At 41.2% G+C, this 19,389-nt stretch overlaps 1 protein-coding gene across 3 annotated transcripts in view; it reads left to right on the plus strand.

Moving 5' to 3' along the window:
• Window positions 1-638: 638 nt before the first annotated feature.
• Window positions 639-19,389, plus strand: part of PAPLN (papilin, proteoglycan like sulfated glycoprotein) — a 95,099-nt gene continuing 76,348 nt past the window's right edge. For all 3 annotated transcript variants that reach the window (XM_060761235.2, XM_060761244.2, XM_060761253.2), the window contains exons 1-2: window positions 639-930; window positions 12,734-12,796. In XM_060761235.2, coding sequence (XP_060617218.2) covers window positions 12,740-12,796 — 57 coding nt within the window. In that variant the 5' untranslated portion in view covers window positions 639-930; window positions 12,734-12,739. The remainder of the gene's footprint in view (window positions 931-12,733; window positions 12,797-19,389) is intronic.

Consider the following 19,389-nt stretch of genomic DNA (forward strand, 5'->3'; position numbering starts at 1 on the left):
GTCCGATGTTTGATCCAATTCAACAGCCAGCAGAGTGATCTTGTTTGCTGTGGACTCATCTTGTTGTGTTTCAGATAATAATAATAAAGTAAAGGTAAAGGTTTCCCCTGACATTAAGTCTAGTCTTGTCCGACTGGGGGGTGGTGCTCATCTCCATTTCTAAGCTGAAGAGCCAGCGTTGTTCAGACACCTCAAGGTCATGCGGCCAGCATTACTGCATGGAGCACCGTTACCTTCCCGCAGAAGTGGTACTTATTGATCTACTCACGTTTCCATGTTTTCAAACTGCTAAATTGGCAGAAGCTGGGACTAACAGTGGAAGCTCACCCCACTCCCCGGATTCAAACCACCAACCTTTTGGTCAGCAAGTTCAGCAGCTCAGCAGTTTAATCTGCTGTGCCACCAAGGGGCCCCAACAATAATAATAGTCTTGTTATTTGGGCTCAAGGACATCAATGAAGATGACAAAACAATGGCTGCAGTTACAGATGGTTATATCTACTGACTCATCTCCTCTTTTGATGTACTGCTTGCGGGTAAAAGAAAAGTCAAGTTGAGAAATGCCCCACCCTGGCAATGACTTGTGCAACAACAGTGTACATGTATTTTTTTATAAAAAAAAAAAAACCCAACAACACATAGTCAAGTCAAAGAGGTGGGAAAGGATTTGAAAGTGTGTGCCTTCCCTATGTGCATGATTACAACTTTTGTAAGCAAAACAGGAAAACCGAGGAGGGACTTTTTGTGGCAGAAGGGGTTAAATGAAACCCAACTCTCCTTTTCCTGTGCAGTAAGGATTAGTAACCAAACAGAAGCAAGAGAAAAGAGAGGAGGGTGTTAGATTGAAGCAGAAGGCTAGGGATTTCGGGATATTCAAGTGGAGCCCCAGGGTGGCATCCCTGCCTCACTTGGCGTTATCTGCAGACACAGGTAAGCATTAACTTTGGATTACACAGCCTTTGGCTCTCGTTGCTCTCTTATGCCTCCCATGCTTCACTTTTGTGCCTTGTCCTGTTGCTTCATCAGCTTGATAAAAAGTTTTAAAAACAGGATGGGAGAGAGAAAGAAGTATGGCTTTCTGACGAACATCAGTCTGACAAACAGCAGATTCCCTGGCAAAGGCAGGAGAGGAAAGCAGTGTATTAAATGTTAATGTTAACCCATTTGTGGCTTTGCCAGTTATTCCAATGTTATGATGACATTTCTTTTGTGGAGTTTCTCGCTTTGTCTTATCTTGAATTGTCAGCATTTGAGATAATCTTCTCAGATTTCAGCCGAGAGGGTAATGCATGCATTTAGACGACTTTTCACGTATGATAGGATAGTAAAGAAAATCTTGTTTGAATGGCAAGGGAAGAGTTCACATACTGGGAAAACTGTACTATTAAGGTGCATCTATACTGTAGAGGTAATGCAGTTTGACACCACTTTAACTGCTATAGCTCAGTGAGAGCATTTGTTTGGTGAGGCACCAGAATCCTTTGGCAGAGAAGCCCTTGCAAAGCTATAGCTCCCATGAGTCCATAGCATTGAGCCATAGCTGTTAGAGTGGTGTCAAACTGCATCAATTCAACAGTGTAGATGAGCTCTAAGTAAGTTAGTTTCATTGTCCACCAGCCTTCTCGTATGTGCTCAGATCCTTGTAAAGAGCTGTTGTAGTTCTTTTTAGTTCAAACTGCACTTACATGAAAATTTATCATCATGTTTAAATGCCAACAGCTGAACAGCTTCTTCTCTGCTCGAGGCAACCAGCCAGCAGTGTCATCATAGGCTGAAACTGGCTCTAAGATGGTTTTTCATGCTGCTGCCGGTTTAAAATGTTGGGATGAACAACTGCTACCGGGCCCAATTTAAGGTGCTGGTGTTATCCTACAAAGCCCTAAACGGTTCCGGCCCAAAATACCTTGCAGACCGCATCTCGGCCTACGAGCCCACGAGGACCTTGAGATCATCTGGGGAGGCCCTTCTCTCGGTCCCGCCTGCCTCACAGGCACGCCTGGCGGGGACGAGAGAGCGGGCCTTCTCGGTGGTGGCCCCCCGGCTGTGGAACTCCCTCCCTGCTGAAGTTAGACAGGCGCCCTCCCTCATGGCCTTTCGTAAGGGCCTGAAAGCATGGCTTTTCGAGATGGCCTTCAACTGAGTGCTATGTTATTGGAAATGATGACCGGAATGGACTACGACTATGAGATTGATTATGACCCCATGATAAGACGAAGCGGATTTTTAGTATAAGTAGATGTTATGTAGTAGTAGAATGTTGTTGTGCTGTCTTGACCTATTGTAAATTGTCTTTTCTATGTTTTTGTACACCGCCACGAATCGCCCTAGGGCTGAGAGCGGCGGTTAATAAGTGCAAGTAATAAATAAATAAATAAATAAATAATAGTCGTTTGAGGTGTCTCAAATACAGTACTTATTTGATCCTGTAGACAAGTTAGTGTGAATTTTGGAGAAGGGTGATACCTTGTCTTGAAAAGAATTACCAAATCCAGAATAAGAATTCTGCAAGCACTGTCTTCCTTAAGTGTGGACCGAAGTGCTGATTTTTTCTTTTTTTGCTAGAACACCACAGTGGTTATTAGAAATATGATTAGTGGTTATTTAGAAAGATGAGTATGAAATCTACTGCCCAAAGAAACTCTATGGACCTTATCAAACAGTAGTGGAGAGGGCGATCATTTCATAAAGTAAAGAGAGGAATCATGAAAGGAGAGTACCTTTCAGTCCTCTGTCAACCCATTTCATGACTTTTCCTCCCATCAGACGTATCAAACTTTGGAGTGCTTTCCCATAGGCACCCAATATCTTCCTCATCATACACAGCCAAGAAGTTTCCACCCTCCGTGGTTTTTTGTGTTATTTTTTCATGAGGGGCAAACTAAGAATGGGCAACTTGGAAGTCCCTGAACAGACTCAGAAGTGGAGTGGGCAGATCAGAAAACAACCTGACAAAATGGCACTACGGAGAAGAATCCTCCACCTTGTGCGACTGTGGAGCGGAACAGACAACAGAACAGACAACTCCACACCTGTATGCTTGTCCAGAATGTCCTGCCTCATGTACAGAGAAAGAATAGCTTGAGGCTACAGACAATGAGGGTGCTGGTGCCCATTTCTGGTCAAAAGATATTTAGCCACTTGTGCTCCTTCTATTTTTTTTCCAGTTTTATACTAATTTATGTAATGCTTTTGATATGAAACAAATGAGGGGAGGGGGAAAGTTATCACATTTCTCCAATGCCTCGATTCCACAATATCTGTTATTTCTATTTTTTTAAAAAAAGAAATCTGCTAAGGAGTAATCATGCATTTCTATAAACAGGGAGCTTTCTCCGCTGTGGCCCCCCGGCTTTGGAACTTGCCGGGTGAGATTAGGCATGTCCCTACACTAGCAGCCTTTAAGAAAGATCTAAAAACTTGGCTCTTCTGGTGTGCCTTTGGAGAGTGACCATTTAACCCATTTTGTTTGTTTCCACCAATAGTTGTCCTCATGATGCACTTTCCCTGTCCTTAATGAAGGTCATATCCCACTGCTCCTCCTTCTTGGGCTCCTTCCTCATAAATACACTTATTTTCTAATCCTATCTCACCCAGGGTTTTAACGTTTTAACATTTTATTTTGCAAATTTGGCCCGTCCTTTGTGTTTTATTTTTATTATATTGATTGGCACTGTTTATTTTATTTTGTTATTTTATGTATTTTGTTGCGATGTAATTTTTGTTATTTTGTGTTTAACTTTGCTGTATTATTTTTGGGTTTGGCCTCGTGTTAGCTGCCCTGAGTCCCCTTTGGGGAGATGGTGGTGGGGTATAAATAAAGTTGATGATGATGATGATTATTATTATTATGACAGCTCATTGCTAAGGACTGCCCATGGAAACACCCCACTTCACCATGCCGAGTGGCAAAACCGGATGGAGACTGTCACGCATCCTATCACATGTTATTTTGAGGCAAAATAATAGGTCCTTCACGCTATTTTTGCTAATTTCACAATTTCTCTGCATGATCACAGATCAGCCCAAATTAATGGTAGATCTGTAGTTCTGTGATGGGGACGGAGGGGCAGGTGCAATGACCAGAAGTATGGCTGCATCATCTGATGGCAGTTATTTTATGGTGGCAGGCAGTGAAATGGGGGAGGAGATTGTCCATCGGATGAGGCTGTAGGTCTTTTCAAAGCTGCATGAGAAAGACAAGCATTCAATTGGCATAGCTTCCCCAGTGCTTAAATGTACAGTGCAGAAGAAGCTGTATCTTTAGGGAGGAATTAGAAGCAGTAGAGCACACGTACACCATGCAAAAGGTCCCAGGTTCAGCTCCTGACAGACATCTCCAGCTGCAGAGCTGAGAAACATACTCGTATTTTAATTTCTCAGCCCAAGGCCCCAGGGAGTAGCTACTGTCTGTGTAGAATTACTGTATTTGTTTATGTTGTTCTTTTTATTCATCATCACATTAGCTCCAGTTTATGATGATAATATGAATGATGAGTCCATTTTGCAAACTTAAAGCCAAGGCTTTTATGACCAAGGCTTTCCACCTGTAATTCAGTCTTCCTCCTCTACTCCTGCTTTCCACTGTACTGAGCATTACTGTCTTTTCACGTCATCTCATGATATGTCCAAAGTATGATAGATAGTTTCTTGTGGGTTTTTTCGGGCTATAGAGCCATGTTCTAGAGGCATTTCTCCTGACGTTTCGCCTGCATCTATGGCAAGCATCCTCAGAGGTAGAGGTCACCTCTACCTCTACCTCTACCTCTGAGGATGCTTGCCATAGATGCAGGCGAAACGTCAGGAGAAATGCCTCTAGAACATGGCTCTATAGCCCGAAAAAACCCACAAGAACCTAGTGATTCCAGCCATGAAAGCCTTCGACAATACATATGATAGATAGTCTTAGTTTAGTCATTTTGGCTCCTGGTAAAAATTCAGAGTTAATTTTCTCTTAAGCCCATTCATTTTTCCTTTCCGCAGTCTATTATACCTGCAGAACTTTCCTGTGGTACCATGCTTCAAATGAACAGATCATCCTATCAGCTTTCTTCACTATCTGTCTTTTTAAAGCATCCATATAAAATCAGAAATACTATGATTATTCTGGCTTTGATATTTAAGCAATACAGTGTTCCATTTGTGGATCTTATCTAGTCACTTCATAATTGCTTGTCTGAGTCTTAGGATGTGACGAGGTCCTTGGACTAGGACTCACGTTGACCGGGATAAAAATCTCCACTCAGACCTGGAAACTCACTGAAGCTGGATCTACACTTTGATATAATATAGTTTCAGAGTCAGATTAAATGAGCTGAACAGGATTACATGGCAGTGTAGATGGGACCTGAGTGATCTTATACAGGTCTCATAGTCTAAGAGGAAAAGGCAATGGAAAACTGCCTGTGAATGAATCATGCAAAAAAAAATAAATAAATCTAGGCTGGGATAGCCATATATAGTCACATAATATCCATATGTAAAAGATGCTTTAGTCTTTCTTTTCAGACAAAAGCTTCCAAGGTGTAGTGAATGTGATACTAATGATGCTGACATAACAATGTCCAAAATGCAATGCTGAGGTAATGTCTTTATCAGGATAAACTATACATTAATTGAGTTGCTGTGAGTTTTCAAGGTTGTATGGCCACGCTCCAGAAGCATTCTCTCCTGACATCTCTCCCACATTTATGGCAGGCTTCCTCAGAGGTTGTGAGGTCTGTTGGAAACTAGGAAAATTGGGTTTATATATCTGTGGAATGTCCAGGGTGGGAGAAAGAACTTTTGTCAGCCTGAGGCAAGTGTGAATGTTGCAATTGGCCACATTGATTAGCACTGAATGGCCTTTCAGCTTCAAAGCCTGGCTGCTTCCAGCCTAGGGGAATCCTTTGTTGGGAGGTGTTTCATGTCAGGAATTCCTCTGTTGTTTGAGTGTTCCTCTTTATTGACTGTCCTGATTTTATAGTTTTAAAATACTGGTAGCCAGATTTTCTTCATTTTCATGGTTTCCTCCTTTCTGCTGAAATTGTCCACATGCTCGTGGATTTCAGTGGCTTCTCTGTGTAGTCTGACATGGTGGTTGTCAGAGTGGTCCAGCACTCTGACAGATAATTCAGATAAATGAATTGCTTTTGAGTTCTTTAGAATGCCTGATGAAGAATTTTAGAGAATTCAAAAACTTGCATATCTTGTATATTTATAGTTGGCCCTAATAAACTCTTTTTGAATATTGCTCCTTGTCATGTATGCATATGTATTTTTCAGAATGGGGCAGGGGGCATAAGGATTAAAGTCCCTTTCCCACGTATGTTGGGCGTCATGATTGTGGGGTGTCTTTGAGCCTGGTTTTAATGAAAACTATCACAACCACCTGGAACTGTCTTCAGGCCAAGAATGTATGCAGTTCGCAATTCACTTGGAATTAATATTTCCTGCTGGCACAACACTCCCCTGCTTCAGGATCTGTAACATTTAAAAAATGTATACAGTCAGCTTTTGATCCTTTTCAGCTCCTTTAACAATAATCCAGAGTGGCTTTTTTCATATTAAAAGCTTAATTAATTTTTAACTAAAGATCATATTTCCAGACCTTGGTTCTAACATAGTATGCAACTCTCCTTAAAAGTACTATATTTTCTGGCTACTTTTTAACTCAGGAAAATCTTCTCAAAAGTCGAGGATCGTCTTATATGCTGGGGGTGTCTTTTTATAGGGCGGGTGCTGAAACTTCTGAGCCAGACTAGAGAATCTGAAGATTGTGCCCTGCTTGGGTAGGGAAGTTGTATTATTCTTGCCTTAAAGATGATCCCGAGGCAGCAGTTCCTTTTATACTATTTCAACCAAGTCAATACGCAGTGACCCAAACTCTACTCCTTATGTTCTGCTGTGTAATGATGACAGCAATCTGGTATTAAGGTCAACAGAACATGTGAATCATTGTGAAAGATACCACAAAAATTTAGCAATGTATACTGTGACTAGGATTTTATTTAGATCTTAAGTCACTTCTTCAGCAGCTTCTCTCCTTTCGTCAATATCTTCTTCTACTTCCTCATGGGTTATATTTTACTGTGCTTCTCTTCATGCTTACATCTAAGATCTTTTCAAAGTATTTTCAAAGCACCGGGATTGTGGCGCAGCTGGCTGAGTGTCAGCTGCATTAAGATCACTCTGACCAAAAGGTCATGAGTTCGAAGCCAGCCCGGGCTGGAGTGGGTGTCCAGCCATTGTGTAGCCCGTTGTCGACCTTTGCAACCCGAAAGACAGTTGCATCTGTCAAGTAGGAAAATAAGGGACCACCTTGTGTGGGAGGCTAAATTTAACTAATTTATGAGGCCATAAAGAAAGAAGACTCCGGGGAATGTGGAATGCGGAAGAACTTCATCGGTGTCGTTGATGGACGATGAAAAGCAGCAGCTCCCCTGGCGGCCAGAAAAAAAAAAGTTAAATAGCCTTTGTCTGTTAAATGTTGTTTGTCAAACTGGCATTGAATGTTTGCCATATATGTGTGTTTACTGTAATCCGCCCTGAGTCCCCTGCGGGGTGAGAAGGGCGGAATATAAGAACTGTAAATAAATAAATAATAAATATTACCAACTGTTGTCACATCAGCAAAGATGTGAACTCCTAATAAAATCCCTTTTCCAGTAGTCTTCCTAGAGTTGGCAAACATGAGTGTTTGGCCCCGAGTCTCCAGATTTGGTTGGCCATCTTCAGTCCAGAGACAAGGTTGTGGATTCTCCAGTTTTGCGGATCACTTTGGGGATCAGGCAAGAAAAAAGTATATGTCCAAATCTCCAGCTCAATTAGGAAAACAGTAGCTCACTACCATTTTGCAAGGTTTAATTCAGCTTTCAGGAGTGGCAAGGAGTGCATTTTCCCACAAAAAAAAATACTAGTGTGCTAGCTGCACCAATTCTTTGAGACGTCAAATCAAAGCTCTTCAGCTTCGAAATGGAGATGAGCACCACCTTCCAGAGTCGGACTCGACTAGACTTAATGTCAAGGGAAAATCTTTACCTTTACCTATCATGCACTCAAAGCGCAGGGAGTTATTTTTTTTTTTTACTGCAGAGATACATCCCAATTTTTTTGCCATATTTTCTTGAACTTAGCTATATTTGTTTTATGTGATCCGTGCAGCAGAGATTATTTTCCTTGTATTTAGGAGTGGCCTTACACAAATTCTTTGATAGTATATTTCTGTTTCTATCTTGGGCTCAGTAATGCTGTGGTGATTCCTCAAAGAACAAACAGTCTTTATTTCCCATCATAATGTTATGTTTTTTTTCTGATGCAAAGCGGTTAGTCCCTCACATATTTCCTTTCATATCACAGTGCACTGCCAAGAAAGTTTGTGCTAATGCACACTCCCAAAACTATATATATATATTAATAGCTGGAGGACCATGTCTGAGCTCCCAGGCCTAAGGACTCTGTCATTCTCTACACAGAGATGAAACCAAGATAGTCTTTGTGATTCATTAGGGTCTAATGTTTTATTGTAAGACACCCAACAACATAGCACTTGATCTGTCTTCATTATTCATGTGATGGATGGGAGCAGAAAGGTTCAGGGCACTGTGTTTGTTGAGCCCGCCGTGGTGCAATTGGTTAAACCCTTGTGACGGCAGGACTGCTGACTGAAAGATCGGCAGTTTGAATTTGGAGAGTGGGGTGAGCTTCTGTCAGCTCCAGCTTCTCAAGTGAGAGAAGCCTCCCACAGGATGGTAAAACATCTGGACATCCCCTGGACAACATGTTCGCAGACGGCCAATTCTCTCACACTAGAAGTGATTTGCAATTTCTCAAGTCACTCCTGGCATGAAAAAAAAACTGTTTGTTTTCTAAACTGTCTTACATAGATGGGAAAGCATGTGTATAGGTCTTGATTAAGATTTTCTTATTATATCTAAATATTTTAAATGGTTGAAAATAAGGCCCCATAGGTTGTGGATGGATGAGAAATTTGCCCCTTGTACTGTGCTAAATGTTGATTGGTGAAAACTTTAAAAAGAAGTCAGGAAAGGAAATATTACTACTGGTTTGGATCCAGGAAACCTGTAAAGAACTGGAAAACCCTCCTGCTCAAGAGGAGGGAGATCCCAGAATCTTTCTTTCTAGTGTCTATCCATTGTGTTTTATGGTATTGCATTCTGAAGACATGCTACTCAAAGCAGTTGTCCCTGAATCTGAGCCATTGTCTGCTTGTTCCTGGCGACTTTCCAGGAAAGAAAGAAAGACATAGTTCTAATAAATGGACACCAATATGGAGCTGGTCTCTGGCATGTTGGAAACAAATAATTGCTTGTATTGTCGAAGGCTTTCATGGCTGGAATCACTGGGTTGTTGTAGGTTGTTTTGGGCTATATGGCCATGTTCTAGAGGCAATCTCTCCTGACATTTCATCTGCATCTATGGAAGGCATCCTCCGAGGTTGTGAGGTCAGACCGCTTCGCTTCTGATGTGATAAATAAGCCTCACAAGAAGGTAAAAACAATTCCCTCTTAACAATTTTGCCAGAAAAAATCCCATGATAGGATGTCTTTAAGATTGCCATAAATCAGAAGGGACTTGAAGTCACTCAAGGACAGCAGCCTGTCCCTGTGCATACAAAAGGTAGGAGTGTCTCCACAGAGTGTCTTGAAATCTGTGCATTATGTTGTTTGGATCTAATCACAATGTATTACAATTGTTTCTTCACAATCATCAGTGTAAGAACTTCCTCCTTTCAGAATTCCAAAAGCAAAAATGTTTCTCCTCCCGAGGATCTTAACTATCTTAGAAACACAGACATATGGTAGTGGGGAGAACAGATGATCACAGTTTATACAACATGTGAGAATAGATGGCAACAAGCAGTACTTTGGCACTAATCCATTGCCACAGCCTATATGCATGCTTTTTGCAGATTATAACATGTTATATAAAGTGACCAGCTGTGTGAAAGTAGAGAGAAAATGAGATTATCTATTATTCCACTCTCCATTCATACACAACCCCCTGCTCAGATGTAAGACGGGTGGCTCACAACAAAATCACCAAGGACATTTTGCAGCAGCTGTAGAAATCTCTTGATTTAGAGTCACTTTGATAGCATACAAGAGACAGGTGCTGCTGCAGTGAGACCTTGTTTTCAATTTATTTTAATTTCTGACTTGGTGGTTGTCCTGTCCAGAACCTATAGTGTTGATATTATGTTTTGAATAATATGTAACATCTCTGACACGATTCAAATCCACAAGCATGTGGACAATTTCACCAGCAAGGAGGAAAACATGAAAATGAACAAAATCTGGCTACCAGTATTAAAAAAACCTCTAAAATCAGGACAGTAAATAAAGAGCAACACTCAAACAACAGGGGAATTCCAGACATGAAACAATCAAGGCCAGCTAACACCTCCCAACAAAAGATTCCCCCAGGCAGGAAGCAGCCAGGTTTGAACCTGCAAGGTCATTTAATGCCAATCAAGGTGGTCAACTGTATCACTCACACTTCCTTCAAGCAGACAAGAGTTATTTCTCCTACATAGGATATTCCACAGATATATAAACCTCACTTGCCTAGTTTCCAAAAGACCTCACAACTTCTGGGAATGCCTGCCATAGATGTGGGCGAAATGTCAGGAGAGAATGCTTCTGGAACATGGCTATACAGCCCAGAAAACTCACAGCAACCCAGTGATTCTGGCCATGAAAGCCTTTGACAACACATTGTAACGTCTCTGTTTACAGAGATCTTGGAATGAACACTCACTGGTGGGGGTATTACTTAGGGAGGCTGAATAGGATACTGGATGTGTACTCAAAGCATAAATTCAGCAACAATTCAGAACTTATATTGTGTCCCGTCCCGTCCCCCCCCCCCCCATTAATCAACTATTGGTATGATCAGAGACTTTTAACCAGCTCTTCAGGTTGGGTTAACAGTATAAAATCAGAAATATCGAAATGTGAGACTTCTCAATCAATCTGGATTTAGTTTCTTTCTACTCTTCCTCCCATTATCCTTTGTTCATCAACTTTCTTCAGCTGTACAAACTGAATTCAAAATCCAAAACGTAGTTTGCACTCAATTGCTTAAGCAAGATGGAGGAAATGGGTGATGATGGGAGAATCGTGCCCTTCCCTGTAGGCTAAGTTCAAAGTCCAAAACTTGTTGGCACTCAATTAACACACAGGCAAGAGAGGAGAGGTAGGAATCGACCTCGCCCGACTTTTATAATGTTCTTCCTCATTAATAACTTTTGACATCTGGATCACAGTCAGATGTTGTGTGACCACGTGTGTGCTATTTTTTATCTGTGAAATGTTTGAGGTTATGCTATGCAGAAACCAGTAAAAGTCTGATAGCTGGAACCCGCGCTACGCTGGTTGCGTAACACGGCTCTGATACCCCAGGCACATGTGCCAGGATCCTTGGTTGCTATCTCTCAGACAACGATTCAAAACATTTGGTTGATTACACTTCTAATCAACCCAATCTCCAGTCATTTCACAAATAGGGTGCAACAGCAAATAATGACCCTTTCATTTTCTCAAATATATATTGCTCTTAATGATGAGAGAGAAATATACTATGTAGCAGGCATGGGCAAACTTGGGCCCTCCAGGTGTTTTGGACTTGAACACCCACAATTCCTAACAGCCTCAGGCCTCTTCCACTTAAGCTGCTGAGGGGGGAAAGGAAAGGGCCTGAAGTTGTTGGGAATTGTGGGAGTTGAAGTCCAAAACACCTGGAGGGCTCAAGTTTGCCCATGCCTGCTATGCAGGGTCTTTTAAAAGAACTTCTCTCAGCTGCACCACTTCCCCTTTGCAGGATTTTTTAAAAGTGACATTTCAGTTGCACAATTTCTCCATTGAAAAAGAAAATCCAAATAAACACAAAGCATGTTTTGCGTCTAAGCCCTGTATCAGTGGGAGTTTTTCCATAGAATTCAGATTTTATATATATAAGGTAAAGGTTTTCCCCTGACATTAAGTCCAGTTGTATCCAACTCTGGGAGTTGGTGCTCATCTCCATTTCTACGCCGAAGAGCCGGCGTTGTCCGTAGACATGTGGCTGGCATGACTGCATGGAGCACCGCTACCTTCCTGTTGGAGCGGTACCTATTGATCTACCAGGCATAATTCTTATATGAATCTGCATTAGTTCATTACCTAACGGAACACTGGGCTCATACAGTGAGGAAAAAACTATTTTGTCAGATACCAATTGTACAAGTTCTTCCACTTCAAAAGATGAGAGAGGCCAGTAATTGACATCATAGGTAGACCTCAACTATGAGAGACAACATGAGAAAACACATCCAGAAAATCACATTGTCCGATTTTTAACTTGTACAATTGGTATCTGACTAAACACCCCTCCCCCCACTGTACACCAATACAACTCAGATCTTGCTGATGCACCTGTGCAAAGGCATTCCAACTCAATTTTTGTGACCAAAATTGGTATCTCTCCAAACCAGGCTTCTCTTATTTTCATGTTGTATCTGTCATTTAAGTTCTTAATCAAGACTTAATAATCCCAATGTTTCTTGTTTCCTTATCATTTCCTCAACCGCTTGGTTTTATCCTACTGCACCCTCTATGTTCAACTGATCGCTTCAAAAACCCCTCTCCTCACAGTAGGAATATCTAAAGGAGATGTTTCAGGTTTCAAGGCCATGAACTGTCATCCTTTTAGTTACCTTAGTCTTCAGCCAAGTAAATCTGTCTTTCCTTCCTCATAGGACACAATGACATTTCTGTTCTTCCTGCTGATGCTAGCAGTGATGCCTTCTTCCACACCAGCAGTGAGTATTGAAGCATTGTCATGAGACGCTGGTTTCCGAACTTGAGTCAGAAGAAGGAGTCTATATATCAGGCATGGGCAAACCTGGGGTCCTCCAGGTGTTTTGGACTTCAACTCCTTGCCAAGATGATTGGCATCATGTTCTGAATACAAGAACTTGGAATGTTAACTTTTGAAAAGTACACCTTTGTACTTTTCAACTCTGTAACTGGAAGTCATAGAGGCTGTGGGATCCTAGGAGTTGTCATCCAAACCCTGCAGAATACCAGTTGCAGTGGGATCACACATGTGGTCTTCTCAGAGATACTTGTTTGCTTCCTCTGGGTTAATAGGAAGATGGGCTAGGTGGTGCTAAGCTGTTCTTATATTTTTGATCTGTTCCAACAATCATAATTGTGGCGGAAAATGTATTGTTTGCAAATTGGGGAACAATGAGTGAGAATCTAACGTGTTACACAATATGCCAGCATGTGGCCCATTAGAGAACTAAAATCTTCAAAGAAAGCTGAATTTGATGGACTCGGTAAGAGGAAGTGGCCCCACCAAAGAATTATGGACTCAATATAGAACGTGTTTTGATAGCTTCCATAATGAACTCAGCTGTTTGAACTTCTTAGATAAAACATGGGGAAAAGTAATGCACCTTGCTCCTTGTTCTGCCAGTTGTGCACTTCATGTGTCCACCAATACAAGTTGAGTGTCCCTTATCTGAAATGCTCAGGACCAGAAGTGTTCTGTATTTTGGATTTATTTATTTTGTTTGGATCTTGGAGTACCTCCATATATATAATAAGATATGTTGGAGAATGGACCCATGTCTAAATACAAGGATTTTTTTGGTGTTTTATATATACCTTATATTCCTAACATGAAGGTAATTTTATGCACACTATTTTAATCATTTTGGGCATTACACAGTATTTATGTACATTGAACTGTCAGAAAGCAAAGGAGTTGCTGTCTCATTTGGATAATTTTAGATTATTTCAGATATTGAATTTCTGATTATTTTAATTATAGGGAAACACAATCACTTTGTGTATTGATGCACAATCACTTTGTCATCTCTTTAAATATTGGGTTGCTGTGAGTTTTCCAGGCTGTATGGCCATGTTCCAGAAGCATTCTCTCCTGGCGTTTTGCCCACATCTATGGCAGGCATCCTCAGAGGTTGTGAAGTCTGTTGGAAACTAGGCAAATGAGGTTTATATATCTGTGGAATGTCCAGGACGGGAGAAAGAACTCTTGTCTGTTTGAGGCAAGTGTGAATGTTGCAATTGGCCACCTTGATTAGTATTGAACGGCCTTGCATCTTCAAAGCCTGGCTGCTTCCTGCCTGGTGGAATCCTTTGTTGGGAGGTGTTAGCTGGCCCTGATTGTTTCCTGTCAGGAAATCCCCTGTTCTCTGAGTGTTGTTCTTTATTTACTGTCTTTAAATGTTGTTTGTAAACCCTTTGTTGTGAAATACTGATCATATATGTTACTTGGGTAAAATAGAATTCCTAGGAACTGTTTGATAAAAGTATTGATTAATACAAGTAGGCAGTTGTCTTATAAGGAAGTTGAATACAGGACATATGAACATTTTCTTATAATGAATTTAAAGCCCATAAGGAAATGTGCTAGCTGTGAAAGCTGGGACCATTTTCAAAGGATGACATCACAGTTTTTAAGCCAGGAGCATGTTGATTGTAAAATGGTGGCTGTCACATGAAAGTAGAAATAAAACTGGATATGCCAGATGCTGCAGCCTGTTTAGGCATGCTTGGGTTTTTGCTAAGAGCATATTATATCAGTGCTATTTAGGTACTCCCCATCCTTCAAGGGTAGTGGTCTGTTTCCACCCATCGGGCAAATGCCAGACTGACTTACGAGTCTGAGACAGGGCTTTTGTGTGTGTGTGTTTTAGGCTATAAGCATGCAAGCAGGGCTTTGTTGTCTTTTATTACATGTATCACATGGAGCCCTGTTGTTTGTTGCGGGGCTTAACAGACAATGCGTATAACTGATCCAAAGCTCAGTCATTTTATCAGTGAGAGGCTGAAGTAATTAACTTTGTCTGGAGCATGAGTAATAAATAGGATTATTTTTAGATCCTTCTGACTATTATCTGGGTTTCTGGATGGTACGTTATAATTGTGGAGTTTGAAAAGGAGCACAAATGCAAAACAGATTCCCTTAGCAGAAGTACATGGTAAAACCATAGTTTCTTAGGAAAACTACTGGTAAATGGTTTGGGAAGGTTAGAAGGTGTCTCATCCTTATTCTGAGACCCCTTCCACACAGCTGAATAAAATCCCACATTATCTGTGTGAACTCAGATAACCCAGTTCAAAGCAGATATTGTGGGATTTTCTGCCTTGATATTCTGTGCTATACAGCTGTATGGAAAGGCGCTGAGAACCACAAAGGAGATCCCTGCTGAGCACTTTAGCTGTGAGTTAAAAAGAAAAGTAAAAAAGAGGCACCCCACGGTTTTAAGTGGCATATAGGAAGAACCGTATGAGGGTTGCCTTACTCTCATCATCTTATTCAGGACAGAGGTATTTTGGCTGTCAGTTGGAGTGCTTCACAAGTGTGGTACAGATAGTTATAAATATTACATAAGTTTGCAGGGACTTCTTTCCAGAGGAAGCTAACTCCAGGTATCACATTCAGGAGTAGCTAAGGGCCCTTCCACACAGCCATGTAACCTAGAATATCAAGGCAGAAAATCCCACAATATCTGCTTTGAAGCAGTTTATCTGAGTCCACACCGCCATATATTCCAGTTAAAAGCAGAAAATTCAGCTGTGTGGAAGGCGTCCAAGTTGGCCATACACCAAAACAAAACCCACAATTTAGAGCAGAGCAATACCAACCAAAATTCATAAAACACATAACACAAGCTTTGGAAATTCTACTGGTTTCTTCATCAGGCAAAAAATATTAAAAATAAGAAAAGTGAAGGTGTTTCAGGCAAAAACCAACATTTTGTCTGACACGTTTCTGTTGTTCAGTCAAAGATTAAATATGATTAAATCCTCCAAACTTCAGTGGTCAGAGAACTGAGGTGCATATAATAATAGTCAAATGTTGTGCCATTGCTCCTTCATGTTTGTTTGTCACCTATGTTCATCCATTGGACTTGGATAAATATTTAATCGTCTACTGGGAGCCCTTCCACACAGCCCTATATTCCAGGATATCAAGGCAGAAAACCTCACATTATTTTGAGTGTGGACTCAGATAATCCACTTCAAAGCAGATATTGTGGGACTTTCTGCCTTGATATTCTGGGATATAGGGCTGTGTGGAAGGGCCCTGAGATGGTAAACCTTTGTTTAGATCAGTGATTCCCAACCTTTTTTGGCCAGGGACCACTTGACCACGGACCACTCACCAATATTAGAATCAGTTTTGGTCAACTTTAGGGGTCTTCCACACAGCCCTATATCCCAGAATAACAAGGCAAAAAATCCCACATTTAATCCAGATAACCCAGTTCAAAATAGATATTGTGCTATTTTCTGCCATGATATTCTGGGATATAGGACTGTGTGGAAGGGCCCTTAGATTCAGTTTGGTTATTTAGGGTGCTGATTCAGAAAATTGCATTGGAGAGACTAAGGGCCCTTCCACACAGCCATATAACCCAGAATATCAAGGCAAATCATTCACAATAACTGCTTTTAACGGGATTATCTGAGTCCATACTACCATATAACCCAGTTCAAAGCAGAAAAATGTGGAATTTTATATAGCTGTGTGGAAGGGCCTACATCCGCTCTAGATACATATGCCATCCAGTAGTCGCCATCTGCACACCCACAGAAAACCATATTTAATAAGCTTTGGCACCGTAGGAGAGTTTTGCGAAATCATTAGCTCTAGTTGCAATGGTGTAGTAATGGTGAGGCCACGGACCACATTTTTGTTCTTTTGGACCACTGGTGGTCCACAGATCACAGACTGGGAACTACTGGTTTACATTAACCATTTCAAGTCTGCAGTGCAGCTTGCATAGGCTGTTGTTGTTGCTGCTGCTACTATTATGTATTCATTTGTATTCTGCTTTCATTTCTATGACTGAGAGAAACAAAGTGACTTAATCCTTCTCTATTGCTGTTTTAAAACTTCACCTTTCTGCACAGTCCCAGCTGCTTTTCTCTATTACTCTGCTTTAGAAAGAAATACCAAGTCTTTGCATCAGTGTGCAGTTGTAAATATTATTTATTTATTTACAGTATTCAGCCCTTCTCATCCCAAAGGGGACTCAGGGCGGATCACAATGTACATATATACAGCAAACATTCAATGCCATTTTTGACATACAAGACATAAAGACAGATAGAGGCCATTCAGCAGTTCTTCCACTTCGGATCCTGGAGGTTGCTCGATTTAGCTGTTGCTTTGTCCACTATGACGTCGAGCCTTTTTGAACATAGTATTTCCTCCTAGCTCTCCAGCATTTTTATGGTGTCATAAATTAGCCTCCCCGCTTTAAGTAGTTCCTAATTCCTCTACTCACAGCTCACAGCTGGTTTTGAACTGCTTAGGTTGACAGTGAGCTGGGCAATTTTTAACAGCTATTTTTTAACAGCTATTAACAGTCAGGTGGTCAACCCTTACTCGGGCTTCAAATTTGCCACCTTATGGTCAGCAGTGATTTATTGCAGGTGATTAACCAATTGTGCTACCAGCCCAGCCCTATATGTAGTCAATTGCTCAGGGATGTGGGACAGATTACCTTCAAATATATTCCAAATGTAAAGCCTTGAATCTCTCTGTAACCACCTTGAGTCCTTGTATCAGGAGAAAGGCAAGATAAGTAAGTAAACAAATAAATAAAATGCCCTAATTTCTAAATGGTAGGGCAAAACCAGCTAAGGTGTTCCCTCCTGTTTCTGCCTCAACTCTTGCCTGAAGGACTCATGATGCATTGCAGCTCCAATGTTTATGCGGTTGCATTGCATTCCTTTCTAGGTACTGACTTTTCAGCATCTGACCTCTGAAGATTAATACACTGCTGTTTATGATGCTACTCCTGAACCATTTCCTGTATCATCTTATCATCTTGTGCTGTCTCTGTTTTATTTATGTTTCCTTGGTCAGGAGGGTTGTTGTTTTGTACAAACACATCTTTTTATATCAAGTGAGGATGATATGCATATAAAGATACTTATCCCTTTCACCTTAAAAGCTGTCTCACTGAGGCAATGAAACACAGTTGTTACAGAAATGATGACAACAAGTGATGAAGTTCTTCATTGGTTGAGTACTTTGAACATACAAGGCATATTTATTTTTCCTGGATTAAGCTCATGGTAAGTGAGTGTGCATTGCATCTGAGTATATCTTGATGCAAGGTTGGATGCACTGATTTACTGAATGTGCAGTATATTTCTTGGCACACTTTCAAATATCCCGTCCATAGTGTTGGCTGTGTTTTTTCCCCATAGCAAACAAGAGACCCAATATGGTATTGTGGTTTCAGCATTAGACTGCAATGTTGGAGGCCAGGGTTCGAATTTGTGCTTCAGCATGGAAACCCATTGGTTTTTTTAAATAGGTGTATGCAGTAGTCCTAACCAGCCCAATGCAGTGAACAGAAACTCACTATAGAGAGTAATGAATAAATCTAAAGATTAAGACAGATACAAAAAGACTTGGAGATTCTTGGTCGAAGACTTTGTTAACTGACGTATGCCTGTATCTTCCTCTGCTTTTCTTAGTAAGACAGCCAGAGGAAATAGGCCACTCTGCCTCCCCTCCCCCGGGTATATTTTCCAGTTTCATACCGTTGGTCCTTCACATCTGCAAATTTAACTTTTGCAGATTTGATTATTTGTGGATTTTATTAATATATTTTTTCTGGAAATATCTAGGTCTCCCAGTGGGATTTATGGTCAACTGGAAGACTCCTTATTTAAGCAGCTGTAGTTCCTCCATTGCAAATATGTGGTCAATTTCTGGCAGAAGTCGGTCATGCCAGATACCTAGAGATTCCCACAGAGGTGTTTTCTCATGTAAATAATTAAGGGGGTTATTTGTTTGTTTGTTTTTTAATTTTATGGAGAAAGGAAAGAGAGAAGGAAGGAAAGACAAAAGGGAGGGAGGCAGGGACAGAAGGAAGAAGGAAGGTGTAGGGAATGGATTGAGGGAGAAAGAGGAAGGGAGGGAGGAGAGAGAGAGAGAGAGAGAAGGAAAGACAACAGGGAAGGAAGGAAAGAAAGAGAAAGAGTGAGAGAGGGAAGAAAGAGTAGAAGAGAAAGATGGAAGGAGAAAGAGGGAGGGAAGGAGGAAGGAAAGAGAGAAGGAAAGAAAGACAAAAGGGAGGGAAGGAAGGACAAAAGGGTGGGAATGGATTGAGGGAGAAAGAGGGAGGGAGGAAAGAAGGAAGGAAGGAAGGAAGGAAGGAAAGACAATAAGGAAGGAAGGAAGGAGAAAGAGGGAGAGAGGGAAGGAAGAAAGGATGAAAGGATAAAAGTGAAGGAGGGAGGGGAGAGAAAGAGGAAGGAAGCGAGGGAAGGAAAGAGGGGAACGAAGGAAGGAGGAAAGGATGAAAGGGAAGGAGAAAGAGGGAGGGAAGGAGGAAGGAAAGAGAAAGGAAGG

The sequence above is a fragment of the Anolis sagrei genome, chromosome 1 (assembly GCF_037176765.1).
Source record: "Anolis sagrei isolate rAnoSag1 chromosome 1, rAnoSag1.mat, whole genome shotgun sequence".
In the NCBI taxonomy this organism is placed as follows: Eukaryota; Metazoa; Chordata; class Lepidosauria; order Squamata; family Dactyloidae; genus Anolis; species Anolis sagrei.